We start from the raw sequence: 15821 nt of genomic DNA, 5'->3' as shown, positions 1-15821 counted from the left end.
GGTGGATGTGCGTGATGGTGGTGTGTGTGTTGTGCATGTGGTGTGTGTGTGGATTGGGTGTGTGTGGGTGGATGTGCGTGATGGTAGTGGTGTGTGTGTTTTTGTGTGTGTGGAGGGGGTGTTTGTGGGTGGATGTGTGTGATGGTGGTATGTGTGTTGTGCTTGTGGTGTGTGTGTTTGTGAGTGTGGAGGAGGTGTGTGTGGGAGGATGTGCGTGATGGTGGTGTGTGTGTTGTGTTTGTGGTATGTGTGTTTGTGTGTGTGGAGGGTGTGTGTGTGGGTGGATGTGTGTGATGGTGGTGTGTGTGTTGTGCTTGTGTTGTGTGTGTTTGTGTGTTTGTGTGTATGGAGGGGGTGTGTATTGGTGGATGTGTGTGATGGTGGTGTGTGTGTTGTGCTTGTGGTGTGTGTGTTTGTGTGTGGCGGGTGTTTGTGTGGGTGGATGTGCGTGATGGTGGTGGTGTGTGTGTGTTTGTGTGTGTGGAGGGGGTGTGTGTAGGTGGATATGTGATGGTGGTGTGTGTGTTGTGCTTGTGGTGTGTGTGTCTGTGTGTGTGGAGGGTGTGTGTGCGGGTGGATGTGTGTGATGATGGTGTGTGTGTGTGTGGAGGAGGTGTGTGTGGGTGGATGTGCATGATGGTGGTGTGTGTGTTGTGCTTGTGGTGTGTGTGTTTGTGTTGTTTGTGTGTGTGGAGGGGGTGTGTGTAGGTGGATGTGTGATGGTGGTGTGTGTGTTGTGCTTGTGGTGTGTGTGTTTGTGTGTGAGGAGGGTGTGTGTGTAGGTGGATGTGCGTGATGGTGGTGTGTGTGTTGTGCTTGTGGTGTGTGTGTTTGTGTTGTTTGTGTGTGTGGAGGGGGTGTGTGTAGGTGGATGTGTGATGGTGGTGTGTGTGTTGTGCTTGTGGTGTGTATGTTTGTGTGTGAGGAGGGAATGTGTAAGTGGATGTGTGTGATGGTGGTGTGTGTGTTGTCCTTGTGGTGTGTGTGTTTGTGTGTGAGGAGGGTGTGTGTGTAGGTGGATGTGCGTGATGGTGGTGTGTGTGTGTTTGTGTGTGTGGAGGGTGTGTGTGTGGGTGGATGTGTGTGATGGTGGTGTATGTGTGTTTGTGTGTGTGGAGGGTGTGTGGGTGGATGTGTGTGATGGTGGTGTGTGTGTGTGTTTGTGTATGTGGAGGGGATGTGTGTGGGTGGATGTGCGTGATAGTGGTGGTGTGTGTGTTTGTATGTGTGGAGGGGGTGTGTGTGGGTGGATGTGTGTGATGGTGATGTGTGTGAGTGTTTGTGTGTGTGGATTGGGTGTGTGTGGGTGGATGTGCGTGATGGTAGTGGTGTGTGTGTTTTTGTGTGTGTGGAGGGGGTGTTTGTGGGTGGATGTGTGTGATGGTGGTATGTGTGTTGTGCTTGTGGTGTGTGTGTTTGTGAGTGTGGAGGAGGTGTGTGTGGGAGGATGTGCGTGATGGTGATGTGTGTGTGTGTGTGGAGGGGGTGTGTGTTGGAGGATGTGTGTGATGGTGGTGTATTGTGCTTGTGGTGAGTGTGTTTGTGTGTGTGGAGGGGATGTGTGTGGGTGGATGTGCGTGATGGTGTGGTGTGTGTGTTTGTGTTGTTTGTGTATTTGGAGGGTGTGTGTGTGGAGGGGGTGGATGTGCGTGATGGTGTGGTGTGTGTGTTTGTGTGTTTGGGTGTGAGGAGGGTGTGTGTGTGGGTGGATGTGTGTGATGGTGGTGTGTGTGTTGTGCTTGTGGTGTGTGTGTTTGTGTGTTTGTGTCTGTGGAGGGGGTGTGTGTAGGTGGATGTGTGTGATGGTGGTGTGTGTGTTGTGCTTGTGGTGTGTGTTTGTGTGTTTGTGTGTATGCAGGGGGTGTGTGTAGGTGGATGTGTCTGATGGTGGTGTGTGTGTGTTTGTGTGTGTGGAGGGGGTGTGTGTCGGTGGATGTGCGTGATGGTGGTGTGTGTGTTGTGCATGTGGTGTGTGTGTTTGTGTGTGGGGATTGGGTGTGTGTGGGTGGATGTGCGTGATGGTAGTGGTGTGTGTGTTTTTGTGTGTGTGGAGGGGGTGTTTTTGGGTGGATGTGTGTGATGGTGGTATGTGTGTTGTGCTTGTGGTGTGTGTGTTTGTGAGTGTGGAGGAGGTGTGTGTGGGAGGATGTGCGTGATGGTGGTGTGTGTGTTGTGCTTGTGGTATGTGTGTTTATGTGTGTGGAGGGTGTGTGTGTGGGTGGATGTGTGTGATGGTGGTATGTGTGTTGTGCTTGTGTTGTGTGTGTTTGTGTGTTTGTGTGTATGGAGGGGGTGTGTATTGGTGGATGTGTGTGATGGTGGTATGTGTGTTGTGCTTGTGGTGTGTGTGTTTGTATGTGGCGGGTGTTTGTGTGGGTGGATGTGCGTGATGGTGGTGGTGTGTGTGTGTTTGTGTGTGTGGAGGGGGTGTGTGTAGGTGGATATGTGATGGTGGTGTGTGTGTTGTGCTTGTGGTGTGTGTGTCTGTGTGTGTGGAGGGTGTGTGTGCGGGTGGATGTGCGTGATGATGGTGTGTGTGTGTGGAGGGTGTGTGTGTGATGATGGTGTGTGTGTGTGTGTGTGTGTGTGGAGGGGGTGTGTGTAGGTGGATGTGTGATGGTGGTGTGTGTGTTGTGCTTGTGTTTGTGTGTGTTTGTGTGTGTGGAGGGTTTGTGTGTGTGTGTGGATGTGCGTGATGGTGGTGTGTGTGTTGTGCTTGTGGTGTGTGTGTTTGTGTCGTTTTTGTGTGTGGAGGGGGAGTGTGTAGGTGGATGTGTGATGGTGGTGTGTGTGTTGTGCTTGTGGTGTGTATGTTTGTGTGTGAGGAGGGGGTGTGTAAGTGGATGTGTGTGATGGTGGTGTGTGTGTTGTGCTTGTGGTGTGTGTGTTTGTGTGTGTGGAGGGTGTGTGTGTGTGTGGATGTGCGTGATGGTGGTGGTGTGTGTGTGTTTGTGTGTGTGAAGGGGGTGTGTGTGGGTGGATGTGTGTGATGGTGGTGTGTGTGTTGTGCTTGTAGTGTGTGTGTTTGTGTGTGAGGAGGGTGTGTGTGGGTGGATGTGTGTGATGGTGGTGTGTGTGTTGTGCTTGTGGTGTGTGTGTTTGTGTGTGAGGAGGGTGTGTGTGTGGGTGGATGTGTCTGATGGTGGTGTGTGTGTTGTGCCAGGGTGGTGTGTGTCTTTGTGTTGTTTGTGTGTGTGGAGGAGGTGTGTGTGAGTGGATGTGTGTGTTGGTGGTGTGTGTTTTGTGCTTGTGGTGTGTGTGTTTGTGTGTGGGTGAATGTGTGCTCATTTGGGACTAACAAGGAATACAATCCTAATTCTGGATTACAGTTTTGGTATTAGTTTTAAGAATATCACACTCCTGTGTCACACTCTTGGGTATCTGTTATTCTGTATATTAACCATCCAATCCAAACCCTGTTAAAATTGCCCACGGTGTTCAGGGATGTGTAGGTGAGTTGCATTAGTCAGGGGTAAATGTGGGGAAATGGCTCTGGATGGGTTATTCTTCTGAGGGTCAGTGTGGTCTTGTTGGGCTGAAGGGCTTGTTTCCCCACTGTCCGGATTATATGAATCACCCGGAACCCTCTCGTTTAGATTCCAACGTGTAACTCACTTCCTTGTATGTGTGACTGGCATGTTTCAAAAACACCCCAAAACCTTCAATTCTATTACACTTCGATAAATACGAGGTGCTGCATTTTGGGAAAGCAAATTTGAGCAGGATTTATACACTTAATGGTCAGGTCCGAGGGAGAGTTGCTGAACAAAGAGACTTTGAAGTGCAGGTTCGTAGCTCCGTGAGAGTAGAGTGGCAGGTGGATAAGATAATGAAGGCAGCGTTTGGTATGCTTTCCTTTATTGGTCAGAGTTTTGAGTATAGGCATTGAGAGGTGATGTTGCAGCTGGACTGGATATGGGTTAGGTCACTGTTGGAATATGGCGTGCAATTCTGGTCTCCTTCCTATTGGAAGGATGTTTTAAAACTTGAAAGGGTTCAGAAAGGATTTACAAGGAGGTTGCCAGGGTTGGAGGATTTGAGCTACAGGGAGAGGCTGAATAGGCTGGGGCTGTTTTCCCTGGAACATCAGAGGCTGAGGGGTGACTTTATCGAGGTTTATAAAATCATGACGGGCATGGATAGGATAAATAGACAAAGTCTTTTCCTTGGTGTAGGGGAGTCCAGAACTAGAGGGCATAGGTTTAGTGTGAGAGGGGAAAGATATGAAAGAGACCTAAGGGGCAACTTGTTCACTCAGAGGGTGGTACATGAATGGAATGAACTGTCAGAGGAAGTGGTGGAGGCTGGTACAATTGCAACATTTAAAATGCAGCTCGATGGGTATAAGAATGAGAAGGTTTGGAGGGAGATGGGCCAAGTGCTTGAAAAAGAGTCTAGAGTAGGTTAGGTTATCTGGTCGGCATGGTCGGATTGGACCAAAGGGTCTGTTTCCATGCTGTACATCTCTATGACTCTCTAACTCTAATATGTTTTTGTGTTATAGTAAACAGATTATAGTAATTTTTTTTTAAAATAGAAGCCTGGATAACAGTACCTCAGGGAAACAACTGGCCACCATTTTAGTGAATTTCCTGTAGCTCTTGCTTTGGATATTGACACCAGTCTGATTACTATCTTCACCATCCTGGCCCAAAACCAGCATCAAGAGCTGCAGGAAATTCAATGAATGGCAGGTTTTTTTTTCTGTTTTGAGAGCAGGGTGGGTCGGGGAGGGAAGGGAGTTGGCATTCAAAATGAGATAACCCTTCTGTTCCTGTGAACGTCTCCGAGACATACATCGACCGTGCCTGGAAGACCATCAACTTGGTGAAAGACACTCTCTGGTCTGCCTGAAGCTTACTGGTCTTCCAGAACACGGAGTTGACGTTGACCGAGTGTTGTAGACTGACGCATTCCAAGGTCCAGGACTATGTGCTGAGAGACACACTAAAGCTTGAAGCAGCTGCTGCCAAAGTGCAGTGGGCTGAGGTATCTCTGCTGAAGTTAAATGGGGATCTGTACAGTTATCGGATCCTCTCGATGCCTCACATAAATATAATCTTGCACATGTAAGAAATGCCTTTGGCTTGTTGGTTGGATGGAATCAAACTCCAATGTTTGTTTGTTTCTTTATATGCTACTGTACAGAACTGAACTGCTTTAGTATCTATTTTTGTAGACAGATATTTTTATGAATATAGTTTTGAAATAATTAAAATGTTTCTGAAAACCTGTGTGTTTTGTTACAATAGGGAAACATGTAGCCACTTTATTGCGCTGCTGGCTGCACTTTCAAAACATGAGAACAATATGGTAAGGACAAGCAGGTGAAAATTCCTCAGGGATTCTGCTAGTAATTGCACAATGCCAGAAACCTGCAATCCCTAAAACCAAAGCAAGAGGGGCTGGCGTGGGAAGTTAGTCTCACCTGAGACCAGTGCAACTGGCATCGCAGGTGGAAGCCCACCTCTTGTCTCAGTCAGTCTGAGAAAAAAAAACTCAATCCAGATGCCTGAGCCTGCAGAAACTCACTCCAAACTCGACAGGAGTCAAATTGTTGTACCATTCTTGAGAAGTGGCAGGAGGTGGTTGATGTGCAAATTGGGAGCTGCTGCCTGAATGATGCATCTGGAAATGAGCTTCGGACACCTGACTAGAGTCATAGAGTCGTACATCATGAAAACAGAGCCTTTGGTCCAACTCGTCCATGCCAACCATAAACCCAAACTAACTTAATCCCATTTGCCTACACTTCAAAACTCCTTCTAAACCTTTCCTATTCACATACCCTTCCACATGTCTCTTAAATGTTGTAACTGTACCTGCATCTACCATTTCTTCTGGCAATTAATTCCACATTAGACCCACCCTCTGTGTGAAAAAGTTGCCCCTCACGTCCCTGTTAAATCTTGCATTAACGTTTCCGGTCTGGTGACCGGCCCTTCCTCAGAACTATCCTGAGGAAGGGTCACTGGATCCGAAACATTAGCTCTGATTTCTCTCCACAGATGCTGCCAGACCTGCTGAGCTTTCCCAGATATTTCTGTTTTTTGTTTCTGATTTCTAGTTCTTACTGATTTCGCTTTTAAATCTTTCTCCTCTCACCTTAAACTTATGCTCTCTAGTTTTGAACTGCCCTACCCTAGAGAAAAGACCTTACCTATTCACCTTATTCATGCCCACCGTGATTTTATAAACCTCTCTAAGTGGTCCAGTGAAAAAAGTGTCAACTTATTCAGCCTTTCCTTATAACTCAAACCCTCCAATCATAATCTAGTAAATAACATCCTGGTAAATATTTTCTGCACTGTCTCCAATTTAATAACATCCTTCCTATACCAGCGTGACCAGTTGTACCAATAGTATTGTCCCATGTTGAGCCCATCTTGTATCTGATCTTGAGGTGCTGTGTTGCGGTACTATTTGCTTTAACCCAAATTACATCAGCACTGGTGATGCTGATGTCTCTTCTGACTATGACTCAAACAGTTAAATCTGAAATGCAGGCACTTTCCCAATTACTGCTCTGTGTCTTTAATTAGCAGTGAATCAGACCAATTCTAAATCCCAGATTCTCCCAACTGTTCGGCTTTCATACCCACCTTTATGCTGGTTTACAAATGACATTCCTTGGGGAAATTCTTAAATTGATTTCTCTAGCGTGCAACGCGGTGTAGTTCCAATTATACCAAAGAGAATGACCTCTTTAATGAATAGAGCAAAGATTGGCTTATAGAAAATATGTGAGGAGAAAGTGAGGTCTGCAGATGCTGGAGATCAAAGTTGAAACTTTATTGCTGGAACAGCACAGCAGGTCAGGCAGCATCCAGGGAACAGGAGATTCGACGTTTCGGGCACAGGCCCTTCTTCAGGAATGAAGAAGGGCCTGTGCCCGAAACGTCGAATCTCCTGTTCCCTGGATGCTGCCTGACCTGCTGTGCTGTTCCAGCAATAAAGTTTCAACTTATAGAAAATATGTCCCTCCTATGTAGTGAATCAAACATGCTAGATACATCCTCCAAATAACAATCCTCGCTTGCTTTTTTTCTAATTTCTAACCGAGACCTTATCTTTCTCCCCCATTAGATCCCACACTTCCTCCACCCCTTGAGGTGCAACAGCACAGATTTTAATTCACATTGTTGTCTGCTCATTCGAAGGGAGATTACTGGCCAAATAAAGCTGATAAAACTAAGCCTTTTCTTTGGGATTATTGAAAATCCTCCTACGTCGCATATCCCTTTTGCTCCGCTGCTCGTCTTGAACAGCTCGCATTGCTACCGCAGCTTTAAGTTGGGTTTAGGTTTTGAGGTTCACTTTAACAAAGAGATGTTTTGGGTAATTTGGTGTCTGGGGTATATGAACTTTGACAGCTGTCAATGTGGAACAATGATAACCAGAGTTGCACAAGAGGTTAGAACTGGAGGAGCTCAGAGGATGTGTTGAAAAAGAACACAAGCTGAAACTGGGTCCTCTGTTCTTTGGTGAGACAAACTCATTACCATCTCTCCCACCCTTCACCCCCAATCATTTTCACACTTTACATTTTCATCCTCCAATCTCACTGCTGTTTTTGGTTCCTCAGGCCTCCACCATGTGTTTTGCCCCAATGCTTTGTTCAAGCACAAGGTGTTGGGAGGATTGTTCCAATTGGAGGTGACTGGTAGCAAACTGACTTTGCCCTTACAGGAGGAGCTCAGGGAAGCTGATTCCCTTGCCAACAATAATTCTTTTGTTGATCCTTTTTGTCAATCCCATTTCGCAACGGTGACAGCACTTTGAAAGCACTTAGAGTGATACGGCCATAGAGATGGACAGCACAGAAACAGACCCTTTGGTCCAATTCATCCATGCTGACCAAATATCCTAACCTAATCTAGTCCCATTTGCCAGCACTTGGCCCATATCTCTCTGAACAATAGACAATTGACCCTTCCTATCCATGTATCCAAGTAGATGCCTTTTAAATGTTGCAATTGCACCAGCTTCCACCATTTCCTCTGGCAGCATTTTCCATATACACACCACCCTCTGCATGAAAAGGATGCTCCTTAGGTCCCTTTTAAATCTTTCCCCTCTCACCTTAACCCTATGCCCCCTAGTTTTGGACTCCCCTACCCTGGGAAAAAAAAAATACCTTGGCTATTCAGCCTATCCATGCCCCTCATGATTTTATAAACCTCTAAAAGGTCACCCCTCAGCCTCCAACACTCCAGAGAAAATAAGACTCAGCCTATTCAGTCTCTCCCTATAGCTCAAACCCTCCAATCCTGGCAACACACTTATAAATCTTTTCTGAGCCCTTTCAAGTTTCACATCTTTGCTATAGAAGGGAGACCAGAATTGAATGCAGTATTCCAAAAGTGGCCCAACAGCTGCAACATGAATTTTCCCCCCTTCCAACTTCTATACTCAATGCTCTGACCAATAAGCTTCTTTGGTTGGTGGTCATGACAGGTGCTACAAAAGTGCAGGGCTTCCTGTCTTTTTTGTTAATTTGCATTTCTGGTATTTGCTTCAAGTAGGCAATTTAGTTAGTCTCCCAGATGCATGTTACAGCCAATGAATTACAGATTTGCAAGTGCAGTCTCAATTGTACATAGGCAAAGCTGCAGCTGGTTTGTACTTAGATTCCCAATAACAACAATGTGATAATGACTGATCACCTACTGTGAGGCAAGGGATTATTACTGGCCAGAACCCTAGGGAAATCCCCAAGGCTCTTCTTAGGAAAATGGGATCTTTCAAAATCACTTGAGCAGGCAGAAGACATCTCAACTTAATGCCTCATTGACAAGTTGGCATCTCCCAATGTGCAGCGCCTCCTGCTATACCGCACTGGGAGTATCAGACTCAGATTTGTGTCTCTGGATATGGAGCTTGAACCCATGCCCTTCTGACTCTGAGTCAAGTTTGTAATGACTGATCCAAGGCTGACAATTAAAGTGTATCACTGCAGAGGTACAGATACAGAGACTAGTGTGTGTGGCATGTAAATGAGAACTGCAGACTGGCACTATCCCAAATTCTTAATTGTTCACACAATAAAAATCAAAACATGATGGAGTGCATATCTTCGCATTGCTACATTTTTACGAATGTTTTACATTTGAGGCATTCATCATATAGAAATAGTTCTTCAGTAATGTATTCTGGAGTCTACAGTGTTCCTTTAACAATGACTTTATTAAGACAGTATTTCAAATCTACAAGGAAAACAATCATTTCGTCCTCACGGGGAGGCGAGGCCATTATTGTGCCTCCAGCACACATTACGAGTCTCTGACATTATGCCCCACAAAGCCGTAAAAACCAGTCGACAACTGTAAGTCAGAGGAGGCTCTCTAAACATAACTCTCTGACCAAGGCCCCAGAGCATCCCCCAGGAGATGTGGGTCAGTAGTAATAATTCACTCAAAGAATAGGTAAATACAGTGACTCTCACACCACACAATCCTCCAACCTCACATCACTCACAGGGCCACGGGTAAGGCACTGCCCTCATCACTGTTTGGACTAAATAATTTACCTCAAAAACGAACGCACAACCATATGACGCTCACAGGAATCTTTATGTGTGGATGTTTTCCGCTGGTGAGCACATGTATGTAAAATAGCATCACAAAAAATACATACGGCTAACGCATACAGGAAGTTGTAGAATAACACGCAACGTACAGCTCAGAAACAGGCCATTCGACCCAAGCGTTTGTGCTCCACACAAATCTTCTGCCTCCCTAATCCATCTCAGACTATTCCCGTGTCCTTCTGTTCCTTTCTGCCTCATGTGTTGGCCCATCTTCTCCTTAAGGCAAATATTATACCAATCTCACCCACTCCAAAAGATGGTACCCATGACTTCCCACTTGGCGAACAGGGAGGTGACATCTAAGCCAAGCGCATCTCAATTGACCTCCACTATGGCTGGATCATCACTCAGACTGAGGTTGAAAGAAAACGCCACAGACCACATGTGCACCATCTATACAGGGTGCACCACAAGATATGGTTATGGTCACCACTTTCCCATTACCTGCATGATAGATGTGGAACGTCTACTTTGGGTAGAAATGGAGCATCCTAGATAAGAGCTGGTCACCACGGGTGTGCAAGTGCGCCACAGACATTCAAATATACGTCATAATAACATATATATGCGTATGTATATGAGATGTACATTATATAATACAATGTGTATTCCAGAGAAAGAAATGCACCCACAGGTGTACCTCCTCCCACTGGCCTTGAACTACGAACCCAAAAAACTTGAAAAGCTATGTCCAAAAACTTCCTCAATTGAACTCTATCTCAAGTAAAGAGGAAACTTGCCTTCTGCATGTCCTGTTCTATGACATTAAACTGTTAAACAGGAACTTGTTGGTACATTGATCTTTTACTTCTGGGATTTGGGTTCCAAACCAGCCTGCATTCCTGGAAGGAATTCTTATGGTACGCAACATAATTTTGGCACTATCCACCCCTCTAATGGGTTAAGTTCATTCCTTGGTCTACTGCAAACAGAATTGTTAAAACACTGGTTATAAAGGGTCAGGCAAACTCTCCAATTGGCACCGGGAAGGGGATGTAACCTGGTCCCAGGCTCCTGTACCTGGTGTTGGGAACACCTCCTGAACCTGTGACCTTTGGCACTTAGAAGAACAGGGCAGGAGGTGTAGGGGAACACCAACTTCCTCACCACGACCAAGCTCTCCATCAAGAGTTGGCACATCCACCTCCACTCGTCCATGGACACTGAGCCAGAGACCCAGAACTCCCTCCGTAACACCACAATGGGAGCATCTTCATCACATGGACTGCAGTGAATCAAGAAGGTGGGCCAACACTACTTTCTCAAGGGCAATTGGGATTGGGCAATACACACTCACCTTGTAAACAATGCTCATATCCCCAGAATGTATCCACAAAGAGAGCCCAGTGTGTGGACCTTAGCATCCCAGATCTCACCGATGAAGGTGGTGAGTGCAGCAAAGAGCTGTTGGTGCCTATGGAAATGAGTGACTGCTTATATCCTCACCCCATTTTATGGTGGACCATGAGAGATGACAAGAGCCAGATTTCAGGTACACCGGATATCATTACACTGAAAGGTCAAAAAGAATAACACATTGTAAGAACGGAAATAGGGCTGGTACTGGATCATCTGGTGCCAATTCACATTCAATAACATTAAAAAAACTCTGTAAGTTCAGAATAGCATCAGTTGAACCACTGCCAAGTAACACCATTGCAAAGCCTATGTTCAAAAAGTCAGCGTTTATTCTCATGTTTCTTTAATCACTGTTTAGTAAATCTTACTTGCTGATTCAGCCTTGCTAGTCTTTATGGATTTGCTGCTGGTGATAGATGGGGTGGTTTGAGCAGCTTTTCCCACCTTCAGAGTGACACGCAAGAAATCCTTCAGCGTAACTCTGGCCAAGATATTTCAAAACCTCCCAACTATCCTCTAAAATGCCTTTAGCATTTAGGGTTTGCCATTACCCTTATGCCACTCCCCTAGAAAGCAAAACATATCTTTGCCCTCATTCCTTCCCCCTTTCCAAGACAGGCAAAAACACTGTTTCACAAAAGTCAACACACTGTGTATTAAATAATAATAGATAAAAGTCCTCTGACATCAACAGACACTGTATAGGCCTCAAGATAGCGCCCAATAAAACACTCTCCTGTCACAGACAGGAGATGTATGAATACTAATCTGCCATAACTAATAGATCACACTTGTCCAAAAGGCACTCTGCATATAGTCCATAATTTCTTTTAAGCTCTGCTTAGACGGTTGAATCCTGCTTCTCACCATAAAATGGTAAATGTTGAGGGCCCCATCTTTTTTGAATTGGACCAACGACTCCTGAAAGATAAGTTTGAGGTGTAGGCTCAGAATTCTCTCTCAGATTCGGAAACGCTGAACTGTTGTCGGCCCCCCGACCGCTGGATCAGCAATTCGAAAGACAGAAAGTAAACACCAGAAAGCTACACAGCACAGCAGTTTGAATACTTCCTTCACAGCACGGAACAGAATAAACCTCGGCATGTTTTCCGGATAGTAATGCCAGGATCAGGCCGCAATCGGTCAGCCTGCTTTTACTTCACCCCAAAGTTCACAGTCAGAGGAGTAATGATGGCTCATATCCTTGGGAAAATAGTCAAGTTAAGGCTTTATAGTGCTGACTTTAAGAGGTTCTGAATTATGCCCCTCATTTAACTGGGTGGAAGGCAATGTGTAGCTCGCTTGGAATGAAAATGGTTAAGACTCAAAGGTAATTCCTTACTTACTGCATCCTCATGTTTGTTACTGCCAAGTTACTGATAATAACAAAGGCTTTTTTTGTCAAAGAAATGTCTGCTTCCATTTGTGATCATGCTTCTGAGCAGCATTTCTGCTGGTTCATTTTCACTTTGTGCTTGATCCCATCATAGAGCTCAAAGTTGTAGTTCTCCAGGGTGGTGGAGCTCCGACTTGATAGACCGGCATAGGAGCAAGTGCAGTACAGCAAGAGCCCAGCGCAAACTGCTCCAAGGAGGACCCCCACTGAGCTCATGACAATGATAGTGACCAGAATGGGGTCTAGGGAGTAGAGCCAGTTCTTGTCCTTCCCAGATGTTGGGGTGACTGACATCCCATCGGCTGGCAGCACTGTACTCGAATCTCGGTCCCTCCAAGCATTCAAGTCAGATCCCACATCTGCAAAGCAACAAAAGTAACCGTCAAATTGTGACATTTTTATACCTGAGCACATATCCAATCTTTGCATGAGCATGATCATATTTAGTTGCGTATATCATGTATGAGTGGATTTACAAGATGCACTGTAGCAACTTGGTAAGTCTTCATTGGCAACACCTCCAAGTCCATGGCCTCTATCTAGAAAGACCATGATCTCATTGAATGACAAAGAAAACTCAATGGGCTGAATATTTCTGCTCCTATATCATATGATTTTCTGGATACATGGGAACATCATCACTTGCAAGTGCTTTCCAAGTCATTCACTGTGCCAACTTCTTAAAAATGTTTTTCTTTTATTCATCCACAGAATGAGGACATCACTGGCTAGGCCCAGCATTCACTGCTCATCCCTAATTGCCCAGAGGGCAGTTGAGAGTCAACCACATTGCCTCGGGTCAGGAATAAGGCCAGCAGCCTCCTTCCCTCAAGGACATTCGTGATCCAGATGGGTTTTTCCAACAGTTGGTTTGGTAGTCACCATTAGACTCTTAATTCCAAATTTTTATTGACTTGCACCAGCTGCCATGGCAGGATTTGAACCCAGTTCCTCATAACATTACCTGAATCTCAAGATTAACAATCCAGCGATAAAACCACTCTGGCAGTGTCTCTCTGCTGATCAGTATTGCCGTTCATCACTGTCACTATCACCTGCTCAATTGTGCTTTGTGAGTATCTTCAATCCATGGACTGGGCAACAAAACCTGACCTAGCCAGTGATGCCCAAATCTCAAGAATGAGTACAGGGTTTTCTAAATATTATCCAAAGGGTTAGATTTCTTTGATACAATGGAGTTATGCATCACCTTGAGTAGAACACACTCGGAACACCATCAACATTTCTGGTCTCCACATCACTAAAAGAACACTGAGGCACTGGACAAGTTACAAAAATGACTCACGTGATATATCCCAGAACTGAAAGGTTATACTTGTCAATAGTGTGGAAACAGGCCATTTGGCCCAACATGTCCACACTGACCCTCCAAAGATTAACCCTCCCAGACCCATTCCCCTACCCTATTACTTTACATTTACCCTTGACTAATGCACCTAATCTACGCATCACTGGACAATTTAGCATGACCAATTCACCTAACCTGCACATCTTTGGATTGTGGGAGGAAACCAGAGCACACAGAGGTAACCCGCACAGACATAAGGAGATGTGCAAACTCCACACAGACACCCAAGCTTGGAATCGAACCCAGGTCCCTAGTACTGTGAGGCAGTCGTGATACCTCAGCCACTGTGCCACCTACTTCCTGAACCATCTTCAAAGTTAGATAAACACAGAAGGGATTCAGGAATAGAGGAACTGCAGATAGGATGAGATGAAGTAGGGTGAGAAGAGATGAAGTGCTGGAGAAACTCAGCAGGTCTGGCAGCATTTGCAAAGACAGAAACAGAATTAACACTTCCTATTCTAAAGCAGTGTTGTACTAGATTCAATACGTAAACTCTGTTTTCTTTCTCCACAGGTACTGCCAGACCTGCTGAGTTTCTCCAGCATTTTCTGCTTTTATTTCAGATCTCTGGTATTTTGGTTTCAGCTTGGGGTGAGAGCAGGTTCCTGTGGGTTGTAGATAGCCCAAGTGAGCCTGAGAACACCCAGGTAAACGTTGTAATGTAAGAAGTGGTTCTGCATTGTCTCAGTGCCTCAGCTGGCAAATGCCTTAGTTTGTCCAGGTTAATGTACAGTCAGGAAAGCTAGAGGATAAATTCCTGGTCTGTGCTGAGTGAGTGCCTCTCAGTCAGCCAGTGACCATTGGTCCCTATAAACTTCATCTGTGCAAACGAAGTGATCCTGAACTGATACTTAAACAGAGTTCCTTAAACAATTCCTTAAACCGTTTCAACTCTTCATATGACACCAAAATAGATGAAATGTTTAAAAAGCATTAAGAAGTAACATACTAAAAGAGTGTCTACATCTGGTTGAAATTGGCCACTGAAGATGGTAAGGAACAAGGCCTTATGGGGCTTACAGACAGCTGTCTTAACCAAGAGTGGGTCTTCAATGATCTCCCATGGACCTTTACTTCTCCACATTTTTTACTGAAATGTGGCTCAGTTGGCAATTTTAAAGAGTGCTTTGAAGAGTCAGAGCCAAACCCAACACTTATTCCCCAAAGGATTGGGGTAATAGACTTCCCTTCTACTTACTGTCCTGCAGCTCTCTGCAACTCGACCACAACAATTCCCAGAAGAGGAGGAACTGCAAAACTGGTGAATCAGACACTCTGGAGTGACACATCTTGTACAGAACTCCAGTATGTTCATTTCGTTTTTTTTAAAACTGTATTTTTCTCCTCCTTTACGTTGCTGTTTTGACTCGGTATGTGTGATCCCTTTGAATATGTTTAGATGGGAACAGTTCTGCAATTGATTCATGGGGAAGGAGAGGCCAAAATGGTTGGAGAAGACTACCCTTTAAAGGTGAATAAAATAATATTAAGTTCTAACCCACTCATCCTTCAGAATGAACATGTCTCGGAAAAGCTGATGAAGATAACGTCTATAATACTCTGCAAACAGCTGCGGGTAGCTGTGAAGGTTGTGAAATCATCTCCATCGCCTGGGACCTGATAACACAATCCAAGCTTCCAGTTTGATACTGAGGTACTTCTGCCCTTCGGGAGGTGTTGACTTTTGGATGAGATGCTAGCTCCCATTTCAATTTGTATTGTCCATACATTGATTAGTAGAGCTCTCCCCAGTCTCCTAGTCAATATCTTTGAGGAGAAAGTGAGGTCTGCAGATGCTGGAGATCAGAGCTGAAAATGTGTTGCTGGAAAAGCGCAGCAGGTCAGGCAGCATCCAGGGAACAGGAGAATCGACGTTTCGAAGGGCTTATGCCCGAAACGTCGATTCTCCTGTTCCCTGGATGCTGCCTGACCTGCTGCGCTTTTCCAGCAACACATTTTCAGCTCCTAGTCAATATCTATCCCTCAACTATCGCTTTCATAGTTGCTCTGGTCATTTCAATGTTGTTTGTGGGAGCTTGCTATAGCTACATTAGTGGTCAGGTATCCTGCATTGCAACATTTCAAACATATCTGATTGGGCTATA

At 45.2% G+C, this 15821-nt stretch overlaps 1 protein-coding gene across 4 annotated transcripts in view; it reads right to left on the bottom strand.

The window, feature by feature from the left end:
• Positions 1 to 9167: 9167 nt before the first annotated feature.
• LOC122551427 (neuropilin-2-like) overlaps positions 9168 to 15821 on the bottom strand; it is a 105824-nt gene continuing 99170 nt past the window's right edge. For all 4 annotated transcript variants that reach the window (XM_043693315.2, XM_087988881.1, XM_043693316.2 and 1 more), the window contains one exon: positions 9168 to 12703. In XM_043693315.2, the coding sequence (XP_043549250.1) occupies positions 12378 to 12703 (326 nt within the window). In that variant the 3' untranslated portion in view covers positions 9168 to 12377. The remainder of the gene's footprint in view (positions 12704 to 15821) is intronic.

Source organism: Chiloscyllium plagiosum, unplaced genomic scaffold, assembly GCF_037043375.1.
Source record: "Chiloscyllium plagiosum isolate Xiang-an unplaced genomic scaffold, Cpla_swu_hap1 HiC_scaffold_7, whole genome shotgun sequence".
Classification (NCBI taxonomy): Eukaryota; Metazoa; Chordata; class Chondrichthyes; order Orectolobiformes; family Hemiscylliidae; genus Chiloscyllium; species Chiloscyllium plagiosum.
The sequence above is the reverse complement of the archived record's forward strand: the minus strand, read 5'-3'. Positions and strand labels throughout refer to the sequence as shown.